Raw genomic sequence first — 18475 nt, 5'->3', positions numbered from 1 at the left:
CTACCCTCTTCCTTGATCATTCTTAGAATCCTGTGCAACGGCCTCACTTGTACCTGCACCGTCGCCTAGCTGAAATTCTTCCGTTCAATCGTTCTTAGAAACATTAAGAATAGTAGTTTTTAGTTATACTTGTCTGGACAACCGCGATAAATCTGTAGTAGGTAATGCAGTTTCTTCGCGGGACACTCACACCCTTCGCTGGCTACCCTGACCCCATCGAACGAGCATTACTATTATCCGCCCAAACATAAGCATCACCCACTGTCCCACAGGCTGAGAAGACCATTCATGACACATATGAAAAAGTTAAAATAGCACTTTTCTGGATTTTCTCGAGCGCTCTAGGTCTGATCGCCTCAATCTGTATACATTTGAGTATAAACCGCTACATAGTGTCCTGCATGGGAGCAAATCCAATCAACTAAAAGTGGTTGCGAACCTCTGAGATTTCCTGCTTACAGAGAGGTGTTGACGACTTCGATCTGGCAGCTTTTTCCGAAGCTGTCGCATGCACCACCGGAGTACCTTGGTAGGGAAGCAACGTGGTGATTTTGCGTCTAGACTTCCGCCGTCGCGGTGAACTCGCTTGCCTTTCCGGTAATTCTGACCCAACTACTTGTGGTTGTGTATCCTCTTCAAACAAGTCCGCGCCAAGCACGTTCCTCCCCGGCCTCTGCGTATTCTGCGTTTTCACTTCATTTAAAGCATCGGTTAACTGTTCCACCATAGGTTCTTGAGAGAGCACTTTCTGGGTGGGTTCCTCCAATATAAGGTTGTCACTCCTATGTTGCTGTAACCTCATTGAGGGTTGAGCTGAATCGTCGCGAGTTTTTGTACGCCTTTCATAGATAGTATGTTCCGTTTTTATGCTTTCTGATAGATCAGCAGGATCGAGCTTGGCACGTTTTCTCCTTTTGGGGAACACTTGTTTCGGTTGAGGTCTTTCGATACTGCCATTCTCCTCAGCTGATCCACGTCGTTCCTTGCTGTCAGTATCTTTGGTTCCCACCTGCGCTGAGGCATCAGATTCTTGGGATGGTATTGGGCTGGCTAACTTCTCATCTGCAAACAGGAGTCATTGGAATGCTGTAGAGATTTCAAATACATTGGAAGCAACATTTTTGCGCAAAATACATGTTCCGTAAAACGTATTGTGTCGCCCGGACGTGTTCTGGCATCTCCACCTCTGCACTTACCAATGTATGGAACGCAATTGATAGGGCGATGGAGGCGACAGGATTCTCAGAGCTCATTCCTTCTTCTCGACTGCGATAGTTCTTCATTAATTCCCATTATTGTGCATAATTAGGATTAGTTCATGGTCATGATTGTAGAAGAATCTCTTTCTCATTAGCGTAGCGAGCGGCGATATAGCCGTATCGATTACCGTCCCATCGATTTGCGGAGGTGTGCAGCAGTGCTTGTTTCCGCCAAAAATGTATCGAGTCTTGGCGACGCAATACGTTCCGAAATTGCAAATCTGTCAAACCACAACAAAGTCAAGTAGATGCAAGACAGACATTTAGTACATATTTTGGAAGTGATAACAAAATAAGTGATGAGTTATATTCTGTGGAAACATTCCTATTAAGGATCATTAAACCACATGAGAACTACAATAATATGGGTGAGTAACGTATCTTAAGAAGCCATTACCATATACCAATGGGTATCATATCATCATCAAATAACATCCGTTAAGGGAAACACTAGCTGAATCCATTTCTCCCACACCTTTCTTCCATTTTCTCTTCTTACGCCCATATACAGCGGTCTTACACCATCCATGTACAGGACGAGGCTGAGATGAGTTCTAGGAAATCCAGGGAATAAAATAGTGGGTGATCCCATATTCCAGTAACAGTATGTGCTCACAGTTGCTTACGCGCAAAGGCATCGCTCACAATGAGATCTACCCAGAAGTAGTGTCATTAGTGCATCTCAGTGCATTCATTCAGTTCCTGAGCGTTCGAAATATCCTACGGTTACATTAGCATCCAGGGACGTGAGCATCTAGTGATGCGCTCCAGACGGAAAATTATAGCCTACCTGAATCGGGCATGTTAACACCTACCTTTGTCGTTTAATATCGCAGTTGCCTGAAATGATCAACAATTTTGATTTTTTTTTAATCTGACGCAATACAATTCTTTAATAGTTCCGCCCAACTCTTGTTTTCGTTCGTAGCAACACTTCCTACAGTACCACACACAGTCCACCCCAAATACGTTCAACCGTGTTGACACATGATGCTGCCGCAACGCGTGCACCTTCTCTTTGCACACTCCTTCCTTCATTCCCTTCTACCAATCGCGTCCACTCGGTTGAATACGCTTTGCGGCGAATACATGTGAGTAATTTCAACGCCTAGCGTTTCAACGATTTTCATAACTTCACCGGTTACTGTAGCATTGAACAGGGGTCGCAAAACGCGACTAGACCTTACATACCATCACCGTCTCTTTCGATGATCCACTTTCCTTCCTTCCGCTGCAGAATGAGATTGTCTAGAAGTGAAAGATTTAATCAACTCTAGAGAAACGATAGATATTAGTATGAACGCACCTGCAAAACTAGTACGCATATTACTGAAACACACTGTAACAAAAAATAGAGCAGATTTGCGCAATCGCTTCCATACCACCACATCACGTATGAACTACCATATGGAAATGAAACGTAACTAATGTTCATCGTTCCTTTTATTCCCACATATCTATATCTATCTGAAGAAAGCGGCAATTAAATGATAGCAGCTTATTACTGAGTTATAATCAAGCAAGATCTGCTATGTAGAGTATTTTTCAGTGACACTGATGGCTACAGTCGTGAACAGCACGCTGGTTCAGATCTCATCGATTGCGTTCACGTGTACTCTCTATTCTGCATGGATTCAGTGAGAATATACTGAATGCTATGTCAATGATCTATGTCTATGAGCTTTCCTGAGTGGCTACAGCTTGTCCATCCAGAGTTACACCATGGTGTTTTAGAAATCAAATTTAAAAAAGGTTCATTTCCCTTTAATAAAATTAACAGTTCATGGAAATATTTTCTCACCACGTAAAATACATTCTAACATCAGGCGCAACAATGTAGAATTTTTCCAATTTGTATAAAGGCAGCGTATCACGGTTGAAGAACCTCAAACAAATAGAGGAGAATAGAAGTGTAGTCCACAGTTATGAGATTAATATGTTGAGTTCCCCTAAAAATCCAGAAAAAAAAATCGCGTGAAACAGCCTTATATGATCCCGTACCTCCAACGATGCAATTTATCACATAATGGAACGCGGAAAACTCCATAGTTATAAGACGTCCTCTATCCAGACAATACTATAACACATAAACAGCAGATGCTGCTAAATCTGCGCTATTGTTAACACGTTACGGCTTTTCTTGGTTATATTGACCTAATGCTACTACAAATTTCGCTTGTTACAACTATCACCGCTAAAATTTCCGTGGATGGTAGGTCAAAATAAACCTATTTGATAAAGCCCACACAAGCTACATAGAACAGCTAGTTTGCACCAAAGCACCTCTTTTGGCATTCTAGGGCCGAACGATGCAAAAAAAACCATCCAACACTGGCGTTCGATAGCTACTAATCATAGCTAGGCTCAAACATATAGTTGGGAAAAAGTTTCTGAAAACGACCCTTTCCACCAACCCCATAGAAGACTCTCCGGAAATTGATGCCTCTTCATCTCGTTCTTTGCGATTTAGCCGCTCATTCTGCAATCAAAAAATAGGTATTATAAATAGAATTGAACAAAAAATTGGCGCTTAACAAATGAGTTAAAATAATATAATTGAATATTGATAAATAATAGTTGTGTAAGTAAAACAAAAAGATGTAATATAGTATAATGATATTTGTTCGTAGAACACGTTTTAGAATTATTTTCACACTATTTCTTACTTTATTCATGCAATTTTACCCAAGAGACAGTCAAGAGTTCGATCCCCGCTGAAGTCATAATTTTTGTTAAGTTGAAAAAAAGAGAGAGCGACAGTGAACACGTTTTAAGACAATTTTCACACTATATTCTACCATTTACAATAACTGACCACAAAAACGAAGGTCGAGAGTTTGATCCCCGCCGTAATTGTTATATTTTTGCCTGACTGAACACGCCTAATACCAATGAAGAACGCATTCTAAGAGCATTTTTACGCTATTTCCGCTTTTTCAAACGTTTGGGGGTAGGGAGCTGTTAAAGCCTACATTTCAACATAACCTCCTTCCACGATATGGAATCCTTCCTCCCACAGCAGAAGAGAACTGTCTAGAAGCAAAAAAAATCACTAATTACGAAAACAATCAATGGTACAGTATGGACGCACAGCTGCAAAACTAGGACGCACAATGCGGACACCTACTCTAAGCGAAACAAAGCAGATTCACTCGATTGCTCACATACCACTACAGGGCGTATGAAATGGAAAATAAAAATAATACGTAAACAAGGTATGTCCACCATCCCTCTGGCGGGTGCGTGTAAAGAGGGTCCCTGCGGATTTTCGAGCATGCCTCGATCATGCCTCGGCAGAGCAATTAGCGAGGAAACGTATCCCTAAGGAGTTATCTCTCGCTGCTGCCCAACTGGGTGGCTCCGCCAATCGCTCCGCCCACTTATTCCTCGTCATATGCGACATCGCAAGCGTGGTGAATACGCGTACGTTCGCGACAACCGCGAAATCGAAATAGTGGAACAAACAGAACGGTGGACGAGAACACCCAGGGAGATTTGAAATTCAGGGAAACTGGCGCGAACGCAAAGCATTTGAGAACAATTATCATTGTTCTTTGCGCTATTCTTTATTTTTGTTTGGATGCGTTCAGTCTTTTCTCTTTCGTTTTCGGTTTTTTTGCTTCTTGCTTAGTTCGTTGCTTCTTTGTTGATTCAGTCTTAATGTATAAATGTAAGAACGCGAATTTATAGCTATACCAATTTTGTAGGTTCGTATTTCGATATGGATCAAGGAAAAGAGGAAGAAGGAGAGAGGAAAAGTTGAGCAAAACTTCGATGGATTGGTTAGTCCTATTTTCCAAGTCCAGTCATCACAACGTATGAGTAAGAGTTATATTGCGTACTTAGGAATTGTTGTGCTATATATTTAGAATCCTTTGTCTGACTAAGCAAATCAAATCTGCACTCTACCTATAGTTTCTACTAGTAGTATTCATCCAGAGCAATATTTTCTACTTTCTTTACTGCGTTCTTCTTTATGTTACAAAAAATTATGTGTTATTATGTTTTTATGTTTAAAGTTGTTGTCATTTGAGAGATATTTTTTTTCTCTTATTAAGTGACAGTAGAAGATTGTTATTGAACGAAACGCTAATCGATAGGCGATGACATGACCTTTATAGGTGCGAGGCGTCGGACGCATACCTCAAGGTGATGATTGGAGCAAAAAGAAGAAAAAGAAGCAGGAGACAAAGATTTTGTAGATGTTGAAATAGTTGTAATTTGAATAAATATTCAAAGGGGGTAGGGGATGGGAAGGATGTGTCCAATTTGAGTATTGAGCACACTACGCAATTATAAAATTGTGATGTTTTCTACATTCCTGCTGATGATACTTCGCTGCATTCACTCTCGTTCGTTGAATCAAGCAGAGCATAATGAATGAGTTATGTAGTGTAAGCATGTAGTATACTTAAATCAAATACAACACATTTTTCGCACAAACACTGTGCATAATTCCTAGTTTTTCATGCTCCTTTTCATTCTACACTTTCTAAAACCCTGCTTTTCATAACTACTTTCTACTACACTATCCTGTCATGTTCTATTCGATTCAGTAATTTCAATAACCCTCATTTTCAAATTTTGTTCGTTCTATTTCCTTGCAACTACGTAGTTGTCTGGGTCTCTTATTAGATCTTCTTCTTTCCTTGCAACTGTGTCGCTGTCTGTGTTTCTATAGCAAAGAAACCATCTAGTAGGATGGTCGTCTCGGTCTCCATAGGGCGTGGCCTTGTCGAGGCATGCTGGCGTATCTCCCGGCATATCCTCTGGACACTTAATGTCTCGGAGGCATTCGCGAAGAATCGGCCGGGACCCTCTTTACCGTTCCCCCTTATTCTCACACCAACGCAAGCAGCAATCATGGCCGGACTTTACATTACTTTTCTTCAGCGTAGATAGGAACGTGGGATATCAGTCCCCGCTTGCAAAACATTTAAGAAAAATATGATACCAGACGTATATTGATTATCAGAGAGATTCAAAAAGTTCTATAGTTTCCTTAAAATGTAAAAATGGTGGCTAGCCTAGGTGAGGACCTCGGTTGTCATATTTTCACTTTCTCTTAGCAAAATATGGTTGAACTCAATGATAATAGCGATGCTATCAATGATAATGTTGATAATGGGATGATGTGTGAGGATTTTGTTCACAGCGGACAAGTCTTCGTCACCCTCCGAAACCCTGCTCATCCACCACTAATCATACGCTGCATCAGCGGGTAGGATGTAATTCATGAGCTACTAAATTGTTTTGGAGTACCAGACACATTCATTGGAGTTTTGTGATGTGAGGTGATCTTGTAACTGTGCCAGAGGCAAAAAAAAAATCCTCACGTAAAATATGAGAGGAGAATTTATCTAATAGCCTCAAATAAGGTATATGAAAATTTTCGTCAAAAAAAGGAACATTGCAGCTTTCAAAAGTAGCAGGAATGAGAATTATCCTTGCCTTGTAAGTTCCAAACTTTTTATCAGCCTAATTTATTTCCGTGCAGAAGACCCTTCTGTATTTCTGACCTCTCAAACTTGTAGGAGGGAAAGGAGTTCATTTCGTAACATATCTAGACTTCAGCAAGGTAATAGACAAAACTCGCTCCCGTCTTGTCAGAGAACAACACAAAATGGCATGTATTTTCAACTGCATTGTTTTCCAACTTATTCAGCAAATTGGACAACTCACTCCATTCTTCTCTTTACATGTTTCTTTATAGTTTGCGTCTTTATGACCTATGTCTTAACGACTGGAGCGTGACCTCGAACATACCTCACGGTAGTATTCTCGAGGTATGTTTGCGTATCCTGGCATTTGCACTGGACAAGTAGTGTCTCGGAAGCACTCGCGGAGAATCTGCCGCGACGCTCTTCATCGCCCCTTCAATGAAACGATTTAATCAGCTGAGTCTGTGCATTTGCTCTTTGAGTGCACAAGGGAATCGGACAGACGGACAATTTACCTTTTCATACAATGTGACAAACCTTCAAAGAAAGCGACAATGGGGTTATGAATGGTTTATTACTGGGGTATATTTGAAAGCAGTCGGAATTTGACGTGACTTTTTTCACAAAACCTAAAGGGCGCGTGCCGCGGACGCGACAAAGGTCCCACAGCACTCCTCCGTTTCGCGCGCTTTTCGCTCATTTTCGCCTCTATAAAAAAAGCCGTTCCGTGTTTCGAAATTCGTTCCATCAATATGTCACCTGGCAAGTGGACATAATCGATGAGCGGATGCGACCGATATCGAACATCAGCGCCACTTTCGAGCAATACCATCTGATAAAAAGGAGAGGAGAAGGAGCTGGCACGAGCAAGAGGTAACCGGCGCTCCTGAGGCTGTCCGGTGGAGTGGAGTGCATGCTCTCGCGACCAGGACTTCGCTCATACGTCCGTTTGCACCTGCTGGGCCCGCAGTGAGTGGCTGGTTGCCTCCCCTTTAGTATTGTAGTACATATATATATATATATATATATATATATATATATATATATATATATATATATATATATATATATATATGTATATATATATATATATATATATATAGAGTGGGATGAGTAACACTATGAGTAAGTATCCAGTGTACTGGATGCAGTAGAGTGCACAGGAGTCCCAATAAAGTGGCTAGGCAAACAGTATGTATGTAAGTGTGTGTACTTGTATTGCCGAAGGGCTCGAAGAGCCCAGGCCGCAGCGCCCACTGGGTGACGGGCCAGAGTAAGGATAAAGTACGGGGAAGTACGGCGGTATGCTTAGGGCCTCCCAAAGTAGTGATCCTCGCGGCAGGGAGTGAACTATCGTTGCCCGTAAGCATGGCTATACCATGTGCGGATCCACTCTAGCCCCATGCACCCATCTTGTCGTAGCCCTGGAGTGTTAGGATCCGGACCTACACGTCAATGTTGTTCCGTGTTCCTCACCGGACCTACACGTCAATGAGTCTCCGGAACTGGACCAGGCTGATTAGCATTCGGGGACGCGACAAAATCGCAGGGGTCATTGAACGAGTATACAACCTATACCTTAACTTCCGCGATAATTCGATGTTTTGAACCATCAATCGATCTGCATTGATAGCGGAGCCTCTTACAGACTGCGCCACACTCAACCGGTATGCTTAGGTAGTCGCCAAAAAATTGTTTCTACTCCCCTCCCCCCTTCGAACCGCTGGATACAACTTCTTACTCAACCCAGCACCAAACATCAAGTTGTTCTGACCCGACTATATCAGGAAATCTCCTGAACTCAGAATTTCCTTGGAAGTAAGCGTTAACCATTGCATAAACTGTTTTATTTTCAGAAAGACGCTGAAGATGTGAACACCCATAGTTGTTTATGTTCGTTGATGTTCACAGGAACAGATGCTAAGTTACAAAGAGCATGTGAATTTACTCTTTAATTACTCGTTTTTTGTGTTAATAAACAGTAAACCAATAAAATAATCTACTGACAAGATGAGGTATTAAATGTGAGAATGATAACCACCTATACAACAAAAACACCGATATATTTACATGAAGTAGTATGTTCGAGAGTGAAGTTTCCAAAATTCCTCAAACGAAGAAGTTGGCTCGATTTTCCAATAGACACAAGATTTAAGGATCTGAGCTAATATGAGAGACCGTCCCGGTGGATTTGTGTTTCCAAGATAACAGATCGGAGAGAGCTCGTCGGAACGTTCGAATATTGAAGATAACGAAATAAGCGTTAAGGATTGGCACAAACGCTACGCCCAAAAAAAGTGGAATTGAATAACTGTACATGGGTAGATCAAACAGTGCGAACACCGTGAAAACCACCAACGGTAGGACCACCAGAATTCCAATGGAGCATCCCTTAACAAGTTGTCATTTAGAATACTTAACTACGTAATTTATTTGGAAGTTCGTACAAAGAAAAGAACTCACAATCACTCGGAAAGCATTGACGATCTGTCCGGAACGACTTCCGGATTGATTCATGCTGTTGTTTATAAAGGCCAACAGAGGAGATGACCAAATTGTAATCACTGCTACAACAGTGCATCCAACGCAACACGAAAGCAGCAGAATGAGCAGAAATATCTTCCCTAACAGATTCTGAAAAAAAGCCTTCTAATTAATTTTAAATTTAATTTAAAAATAAACTAAAAACTGAGATCGTTGCTAATATGAACAAGATTTTTTTGTAGAAATTAAAACTGAGTTTATTGGAAATATGAATATAAACGTATGGAAGAAATACAAATATTTTCTCTTTCATTTTGGGAGTCTAAAAATAAGTGTATATAGGCAATCCCAAAGATATTTTTTGAAAAAAAAACAGCATCTTCCCATTGCTTCATCCCATGCATTATGTATAATTAATGAGGCATGAAAAAACTAAATTTTTGTATTATTTCCCTTTTACTCATGGATTTATGCTATGAATGGGGGGTACTGCCGAAAATTTAAAAAGGAATTTAAAGAATTTAAAGAAGCGTGACTCTCTAAGTGCCAGAGCACTTAATCTTTTTAGGTACATACCTTAGTCTACAAAAAAAAACGGAGTAATTTATTATATCAATAATAATAATAATGATAATAATAATGGGAATAATAATAATAATAATAGTGATAATAATAATAATAATAATAATAATGATAAAATATACATATAAGTAGCCCATTTTTCTTCCAACCTTGTAACCGTCCAGATCATGCCAGCATTGAGAAAGTTTTACCCAAAGAAATTATGAAGAAACTGTCTACTCAGCGAGAATTCGCAACAGCTCAACGCAGAAAAATGTCAACAAAATTTTTGAAACCCACTAAACGATATGCGATGTAGAACGGTGGTGAGTCGAATTGAGTGAATCCTCGTACGATTCTGTTGTAATGTTCATATTTGAACGGATTTTGAACAGCAGTTTCAAATGAAAGATAAGCCATTGGAGCTACGATACAAAAGCAGATCAGAGGTACCAACGTCAGAAAGAGGCACGTTTGCCAAATTTTCACATTGTTTCGCCTGAAATATCAAGTATTTTGCAAATTCACAAGATTTTTTTTTTGGAAGTTGTTTCCTTATTGTACCATTCATGCGAGCTCATTAATCATTTCGAGCTGAACAGCGGATGGTTCCATGCATTCGGATTTCTTCAATTTTTACTCTTTAAATCCGAAAAAAGATTTAAGCCATGGTATTTTTATTTCTATTTTTTTTACGTTGACCATTATCTATTTTTATGGTCTATGTCTCTTCATTTGATGGAGATCGAAAGTGTTTAACACTATTACATTCGTATTTTACTCTTCATCGGTTGCGGAAGGTTCTTCCCCGAAAACCAATAATGAATAACATCCTTAACCGAATGGAAATTAATATGCTCGGATAAAATCCGGAATTTCTTCAACTTATTTGCTCTTCCAGGTTCATTTTTTGACTTAGCTTATTGCCTTTTCTAGACAGTCTCCCTTGTACTGAAATAAAATATTTTTTCGGCCTATTGTAAACGGTAATGTATTAATCAAGGAAGGCTAACAGAACTATCCGAGCGAGTGAGGTTTAAAGGATGCATATCCTGAAATTGACGATTTTCGGATCTCTTCACCAAAGCTCATGCTTAGGGTGTAGATCACGAGTATGTGCCCACGACTGTCAAATCGTTAAGTGCCTCCAGGGAAAATTCTATCGGTAAGGCCGGTATTCGGCTTTTCAGCTTGGGGTTTCAGGATAATTAGGATAAATAGGAGCGTAATGGGGCTCATACTCGCGATCTACACTATCTACTCTACTTATTTTATTTCTTTTTCTTTTTTCTTCAGTACCGTCAAGTTCCTGTGTTATGTTGCTTTTAAATTGATGATTTCATTGCTGTCGTCGTTTCCCCGGGGTGCAGGAATGAACAAAACAATCGTGGTACGTACTTCAATGCAAAAAATTTGAAAGCATATACAGATGCGACTTGTAGTGTACATAGGATAACCGTTGCCTCAAATATAACAAAACAAATAACAGCGAATACGGGATGAACAAATGTGGCGGGACCCAATAGGATCACCAACGCTGTGTCGTTGTTTACAAGTACACACTGAAATGATATGTGTTTACTTCCTCAGTTCACGGTAGTTTACCTAATAACTCATCTAGAAAGAGAAAAAGGAGGATCCTGCTGTTTTTTTTTCATTTCTTCAATGATTCAAGTAACTTTTGGCTTACCGGTTGACACAGCAGAAATATAACGGATAGCACAATATTGGATACGGCAACCAATGACAGTGGAACATTATACTGTACCAAATGTCGACTGTTAGAATTTCTGATTATAAGCAGCAGTAGAATGTTGGATGCTAATGATATAGGAGCGCATACGTAGCCGAACACCTCCACAAACACAAACGCACTCATCGTTTTCTTTTTTTTGAACCTGTTAAAGAAATATTCATTAAGGATCAATCCTGTCAGTAGTAGTGTTATTTAAAGTCATTAGAACATAGCAAAGCAAAACATAGCAGTGTTCTCGGATCACTGGATACATCAATCATCCGAAACGAAACGTAATCTCCTGGATTACGACTTAAACGTACATGAGGTTCCATTAGAGTGAAAGTGAGCGTAGATGGTTAACACCGCGGCGTGCAAGTATAAATCCTCTTTATATATTAACTTCCGTATCTGGCTCGGATCCTGCCCTACGCCTTCGGCTCCACAGCTTCATAAGGTGGTCCGATTTTTCTTTTTCATGATTTTTTTCTTGACCCTTTAAAGACAATGTTCGAAGATGCCGCCGGACACTTTTTTACCGCATGGGATTCTGTCCGAGATGTTGGGGAACAGCATCAAAGAAACACTTCATGAGAAGTTAAAGAATAAAAGGATAAAGGATAAAGTATCTGGCGTTAATCAATCCGCTTGGGATGCGCCTCAACGTTCACTTCAATTCAGAATCGTTTGAGGTTCACGAATGTGTAACTGGCCTATACAATGGCTTGCGATGGCTAACCGATGTGTCAAGTCAGTGTTTTTTTATCCTCCAGACAACTTTGGTACCAATTTATCGACCCCGGAAGGATGAAAGGCTTGATGAGCACTAGGGCGGATTCGAACCTCATATCGACCGTCCAGGAAGTGGAACATCTAACCGCTACACTAAACCTGCCCAATGAGAAACTATCAGATACTTAATGGTATTCGTTATTTGTTTTTTGGGACATTGACCGACTATGCGGTTGAACACTTGGCGCGCAAAAAATATGCGGCAGATGCGCAAAAAACCGTGTGCTCGTCACGTGTTAAAATAGTTGTGGCACAGTTCGTATGAGGTTCCGCTTCGACTGCGTGATCGGTCTTTCGAATCAGTACCCCAACCATTTCCCTAAGTTCAATTATTGGTTCGAGATCCTTCTAGCCCCTATTTGATACACCGGCTAGCCTCCGACAAGCGATTTTATAGGTCAGATACGCGTTCGTAAACTTCAAACGATTCTGAATTGAAGTGAACGCGATGGCGTATCCTAACCAAACCGATTAACCCTAAGCGCTTCGTACACACATTTTGGGAAAAAAGATAAGCATTAGATATGAGATATCAATTTGTAGCAAAGAGAAATGTTGAGGTGTTGAGGTAAACCAAATGAGCAATCTATCTAAATGGATAATTCACTGTAAATAGATCATTACATTCATCTTTGGGGGAAACTAACAAGCAAAAGCCGAACATTCCAAGATAATGGAATTAACATTAAAAATTAAATCCAATTCCTCCAATTAGGGTTAGTCAAAAAAGGAAAAATAATTACTATAAAGTATAGCAGTGCTTCGCTCGCTCCTCTTCCTTTGCTTTTTGCGAGCGCGGAAATGGAGCCCTTTTTTTTTGAAACTCGGATTTTGACGAATTCAGTACAGCAACACTGTTACAATACATTACCTCCTTCAAAGGCAAAATATGACGGGATTTACAGTGTTGGGATCTCCTCAACAAAATAGATGGAGGTAGAGGTGTAGTTCATGACTATGCGGCCATTGCGGATTGGCCGCGTTCTAGAAACGTAATAAGTTGCATCGTTGTGTAAGAAGGAGAAGGAACAAGCCTTTCTCACGGCCTATTCCAGATTACAAATGTCCACGCTTATATCAGTAGTCATTGAAATACATCACTACTACATATTCGTGATGAGATCCCATTAACGTAAATTTCGTGACATTTAGCCTTTAAAACCCAATTTTCGAAAAACCGTAATCGAGCATCGTATTCTAGAAGTCTGGCTATGCTAACGATGCCAAAACAAGAACCTCAGAAAAAGAGAAATCCTGATTTTTAAAAATACAGAAATCATGAGACTGTGAGGAATTTCACGTGTGCTGTTGATGAAGTCGTCGAACTTATTAGACTCCTCGATAAATGAGCGTAAATGAGGATGCGCATTGTTCAGTATCGAGTTGGTTGCTGGAGCAACGCGATAGTTAGTTGAATAGGGTGTAGATAAGAGGAAGATGAGCTGCCGCTGACAATTTTTTCACAATAACAGAAATCAGTGAGCGTGAAACGAGCCGCCCACCATCTAATCCTCCTTATTGATACTTCTTATACCTGAACCTAATGAATAACAGATTACGATCACTATAGTACACAGAAATTTTCTGACTAGAAGAACTCCTAAAAGATTGCTGCACTATTCAGCAATACGAGGGTCCGAGAACACGACAATTATCCACTGGGACGGAGCATATTCCACATAACTGTGGGAATTTTCAAAGTACTACCTTTTTGAGGAAAGCTGGTTTGACTTGTTCTCATCGATCACGGTCGGTCAGTGGTTTGGAACTGCCCCCGAAGGCAACCAAGGCTTTTATCCCAGCGGACCGGAAAGAGATCTCTACCGTAAAGTTCTTTAGAAGTATAAAAATATTTACATGAGCTGCGAGCCTCAAACTGTTGTACGGGCCAGCCAAGCGTTCATTAACCTCAAAGTGTTCTGATTTGAAGGGGGCATTCTGAAGTATTTGATCAGGTGGCTTCATCCTCTATCCTTCATGGATCACTGACTCCAGATCAAGAATTGCAGCACCTGATCATATCTGGTATGAAGGGAACGTTTAACTTCTTCCGAGTCCAAATCTTTTTTTTTTGGGTGCTTTGCCACGGAGGACGGATCGTGAGTTCACGCCCGAAACCAAACATCATCCTGGAAGTGCAAATGAAGAAAGGACCTAAACGCATTTGTAGCAACGTAGACGTTCATAGACTCTTTTCGAGGCATTCTTATTTATGGAGCGAAATACAGCGTAAGCGGTTGAGGACAAGGATATACGGTTTTACAGTCGCTGTCTTTCTGTCGTCCTCATGGCTCTATACGCATGAAAAGGTATTTATCATTGTGTACTACTGTAACTGACGAGTTGAAGAGCTCACAGTATTTCCAAGGTGGACCGACGACAATGGAATGCACCACGACAAGGGAAACGGAGATAGTGAATTTATATCGGCTTCTTGTTCTCACATGGGAATATTGTAGAGAAAACTAGTTCATATAACAACACTCTAGCCTACCTCATTAGGCTGGAGACACCCTCGTATCCTCGTACATTTACTTGAGCGTTAATCTAAATGTGTGTATCTCTGTGTACTTTTATGCGTCCTTCCGAGTACATAAATTCGGATGAAAATGGAACGGGACTTGTAATGAGATCATGTAGGCAGATGCGCAGAAAGTGGCACAGCATGGTGCTTTCTCAGTTTCTCAACTCTATGGAGGTAACGAGAACTCCACCACGAGGGAGATTACACCACTCATCAACCTGATTTGGTTCAACTCTAAATATATGTGCGTTCCAAACTCTTTTAAGGATGTATTTGAAGATGCACTGTACCAGTACTTGGAATAGGGATATATAGTTGCCATCGTTTCATTCTTCGCCTTTTATTTCTCTCTCATCCATCATTCAGGTTTTTCTTCTTCTCTCTTGCTAATGGAAAACCGAGTAAACCGAAAAATCAGAGATCTTAGTTTTCATCAGTGAAGAATATTTGCAAGGGAGGGAAATAAAGGAGGAGTTATTTATTAATTTCGCGTATACAAGCGTTTTTTATGCGCTTAAAGATACAGCTAGAGATGACTTTCTCAGCTCTAACTGCTGCATCTTCCATATAAGCTCACCTATTCAACACCACCATTCTTCCCTCTTTGACCTACGCTCCGGAAACGTAGACATTTCGTAAGCAGAAAGAAAATGCGATCAGCGCCAGAGAACACTAAATTGAAAGGGTGATGCCAAGAGTACCCCACTTTACCCCACGAAAGAGGTGATCCGAAGTTCAGCCCTATGACATTGATTGAGGATCAGAGACGCATATGCCAGGAAAAGTGAAGTGTACGAATTGACACGTCCTTGACGGGTGCTACACAAGTGAGTCACCTTTGAACGAATCGAGTTAAGACGGTGTGCATTGCCTCAGGCAATGATTAGGCCAATCAAGGAAACTGATAGACAATTTTTGAGTAAAATAAGGGCAGGAACATGCTGATTTGTATCAGATTTCTGAAACGTTTACCAGCAGTTGTCTGCCGTGAGTGGACCCATTGCGCAAGCCTTATCTTGACTTAAAACCTCATCAGGTACAGGTAGCATTAAAGGCATCACCCCGCGAATCTGAGATGGTGCAGATTTCAGGTGGAGTATTCGTGTACGGGAAGGGAGACTATGGAGAGGGGGGTGATTCCGTCCATTTCTCCCTAATTGCCGTAAAAAACGGCCCGGAAGATGCGGCGCGTGCACAAGGCTAGCGCGCTCCAGTCGAACTCCCTGTACAAAATAGTGCGACAAAACGCCTAAAGGCGTATCTTCCTGGCCGTTTTTTACGGCAATTAGGAAGAAATGGACGGAATCACCTCCTCTCCGTAGTCTCCCATCCCGTATACGAATATTCCACCTCAAATCCGTACCACCTCAGATTCGTGAGGTGATGCCTTCAATTCCTGACTTTTTTGTCTCCTTTTTGATTGACTTGTTCATTTTCTCAATATACAGCAGCAACTAGACGGTCTAGCAAGTGATCCATCGTGATAAGCTCGTACTAGGACCCGTTAGCTTTAATTGGGACCTGCAGCTCTGCGAGGATCCAACTGAGAGCGTAATCGCCTATACAATTCACGTCGTTTGACAAGGACACCAACCTACCAATTACCCGTGCAGGGAAACCGTAGACCCGACATTCTGCGGTCTTCCTGTAGTGAGCTGAGTAAAATCGCGTGGGACCCAATCAGTCACTTTTTCTGGTTCAGAGGGACGCGTCACATTCGGCCCACCTTATGCTACTGCGTCGAATGCGGCGACATTCACTGACATAATTTTCTTCGTACTTGCAAAATTCTTAGTTTTCTATGGCATAAATTTGAAGCGGAAGGAGCACTGGTGATAAAAGCGCTGGTGGTGAGCGCGGAGCTGGATATCCCATGTTTTCTTCATTACATCCTCTGTGCTTTATCTGCTCTTCATGCTGATTGTTTCCTTCTGCCCAACTTGGAGTCAGGTGATTTTCATCTATTTTTCGGCTCAGATAAAAATAGCCGGTACGTTCTGGAACTTTCGTTTTGTTGAGCTGGGGGTGTCGGAGCCCCATCCGTTCTTCGTAAACATCCGTTTTCGCAGATTTAACTGAGAACCGATGTTTCCACATGCTTCATCGAATTCAATTTCAAACAAGTAAGAAAAATTTGAAGTTCGATCCTACGTCAGTGATTAATTGTTGAAAAGGCTGCCGTTCTCCAAGCAAAAACCGGATCGGATATGTGGTGCGTTTCAACGAAACAGTGCCCAGAGCGGCTGGATTCCTCGCGATGTTGAACGTACCGCATATCTCATGGTCAGACTTCTTTACACATCGGAAGGTCCTTTAGAAAAGAATCTAACAATCTTCGATTCGATTGCAAACAAAGAAACTTCAGGGCGAATCTCGCCCGGGATCGGGTTCAATTCTTACGAAAACACGAGTCAAGGTGATCAAAGTGATCAAGCTTACACTCCAAATTGTTCCCATAAAAATTCACAAATATTTCGAATAAGTTTATTAAATAATAAGTCCTGTGTATTCCATATTTGTGAACACAATTGTTTTCAATTTCACTCATTCAGGTTGAGATTTCACCAATAAACATGACTTAGAAGGTCCTAACCCTTTAGTGTAGTCTCTATCCGCTGTTTGAAGTTTCGCGTGTAATACCAGAGGGAAATGATCAACATTTATTTCGACACCGTATATACAATATTTTCAAACGAGGTACAGAAGATTCTTTGTTTTTGACGAGACTCAGCGAGAACTGTTAAAGGCATCACTCCACGAATCTGAAGTGGTACGGGTTTCAGTTGGAATATTCGTATACGGGACCGTAGATTATGAGGAGAGGGGTGATCCCGTCCTGGAAGATACGGCTTCGGACATTCTAGCGCACTGTATTCTACAAGGAGTTCGACTGGAGCGCGCCAGCCTTGTGCACGCGCCGCATCTTCCGCACCGTTTTTTACGGCAATTAGGAAGAAATTGACGGAATCACCCCCTCCTCATAATCTACGATCCCGGATACGAATACTCCACCTGGAATCCGTACCACCTCAGATTTGTAGGATGATGCCTTTAAAGCTGTTAGAGAAGTAAAAATTTAGTGCAACCTGTGATGTTGTGATGTGTTAAGATGAACTGTTGCAATTATTACTGTAAACAAAGACAAACAGAACTATTTGGAAACAATGACACAAATATGTTCTTAACCGAATTATCAAATGATTAATAATATAGCTAAATTAATTAATCTTTTTTCCTAAACACGTACTTCGAAACACAATTCTTGTCAGCAAAATTTAAAAAATATAAACGAAGATGTCTTCCCTGTACAGGTCGAAAGAAGGCATAACGGTTTCCCTTCAGAATTTGAAAAAGAAATTCCCGGAACCGTTCTTTCTTCGCGTCGTCCGGATCGTGGATCTGTATTCAGAAATGGAATAATCTTTCTTCATGACACATATACATGCTTAGATTCATTCTATTCCCAACAAAATTTGAAAAAAAAGCTTTCGAACTACAATCTGATGACATAAAAGACGTAAAAGATTGTATGACTCAGTTAAAGGATTTTTTAAAAAGAAAAAAGTAGTGAAAAATAGTAGAGCTTTCCCTGTGACTTCCTGAGCCTTCTGTAATGGATTCGAAACATTACTGAACAGTAGTGAATGCAAATTAAACACGTAGCTGCGCAAAATTCGCA

General features: G+C 40.8%; 2 protein-coding genes across 3 annotated transcripts; one reads left to right on the top strand and one right to left on the bottom strand.

Moving 5' to 3' along the window:
• RB195_003352 (uncharacterized protein) lies at positions 1-2649 on the bottom strand (the record flags this gene model as incomplete). Of its 2 annotated transcripts, XM_064200967.1 has the most annotated exons (6): positions 66-69; positions 191-273; positions 440-1062; positions 2075-2099; positions 2451-2507; positions 2566-2649. In XM_064200967.1, 6 exons carry the CDS (start codon positions 2647-2649, stop codon positions 66-68), a joined length of 876 nt encoding a protein of 291 aa, XP_064056849.1. The 2 variants fall into 2 exon arrangements, with proteins under 2 accessions (XP_064056848.1, XP_064056849.1); XM_064200968.1 differs by lacking the exon at positions 191-273 and having other exon boundaries at positions 1-69.
• Positions 2650-6334: 3685 nt separating this feature from the next.
• RB195_003351 (uncharacterized protein) lies at positions 6335-8655 on the top strand (the record flags this gene model as incomplete). Its single annotated transcript, XM_064200966.1, has 3 exons — positions 6335-6480; positions 6973-7045; positions 8557-8655. The coding sequence occupies 3 exons, from the start codon at positions 6335-6337 to the stop codon at positions 8653-8655; spliced, it is 318 nt and encodes a 105-aa protein (XP_064056847.1).
• Between the last annotated feature and the right edge of the window lie 9820 nt (positions 8656-18475).

Source organism: Necator americanus, chromosome IV (genome assembly GCF_031761385.1).
Source record: "Necator americanus strain Aroian chromosome IV, whole genome shotgun sequence".
NCBI classification, from domain to species: domain Eukaryota; kingdom Metazoa; phylum Nematoda; class Chromadorea; order Rhabditida; family Ancylostomatidae; genus Necator; species Necator americanus.
This window is presented reverse-complemented; position numbering and strand designations above follow the sequence as displayed.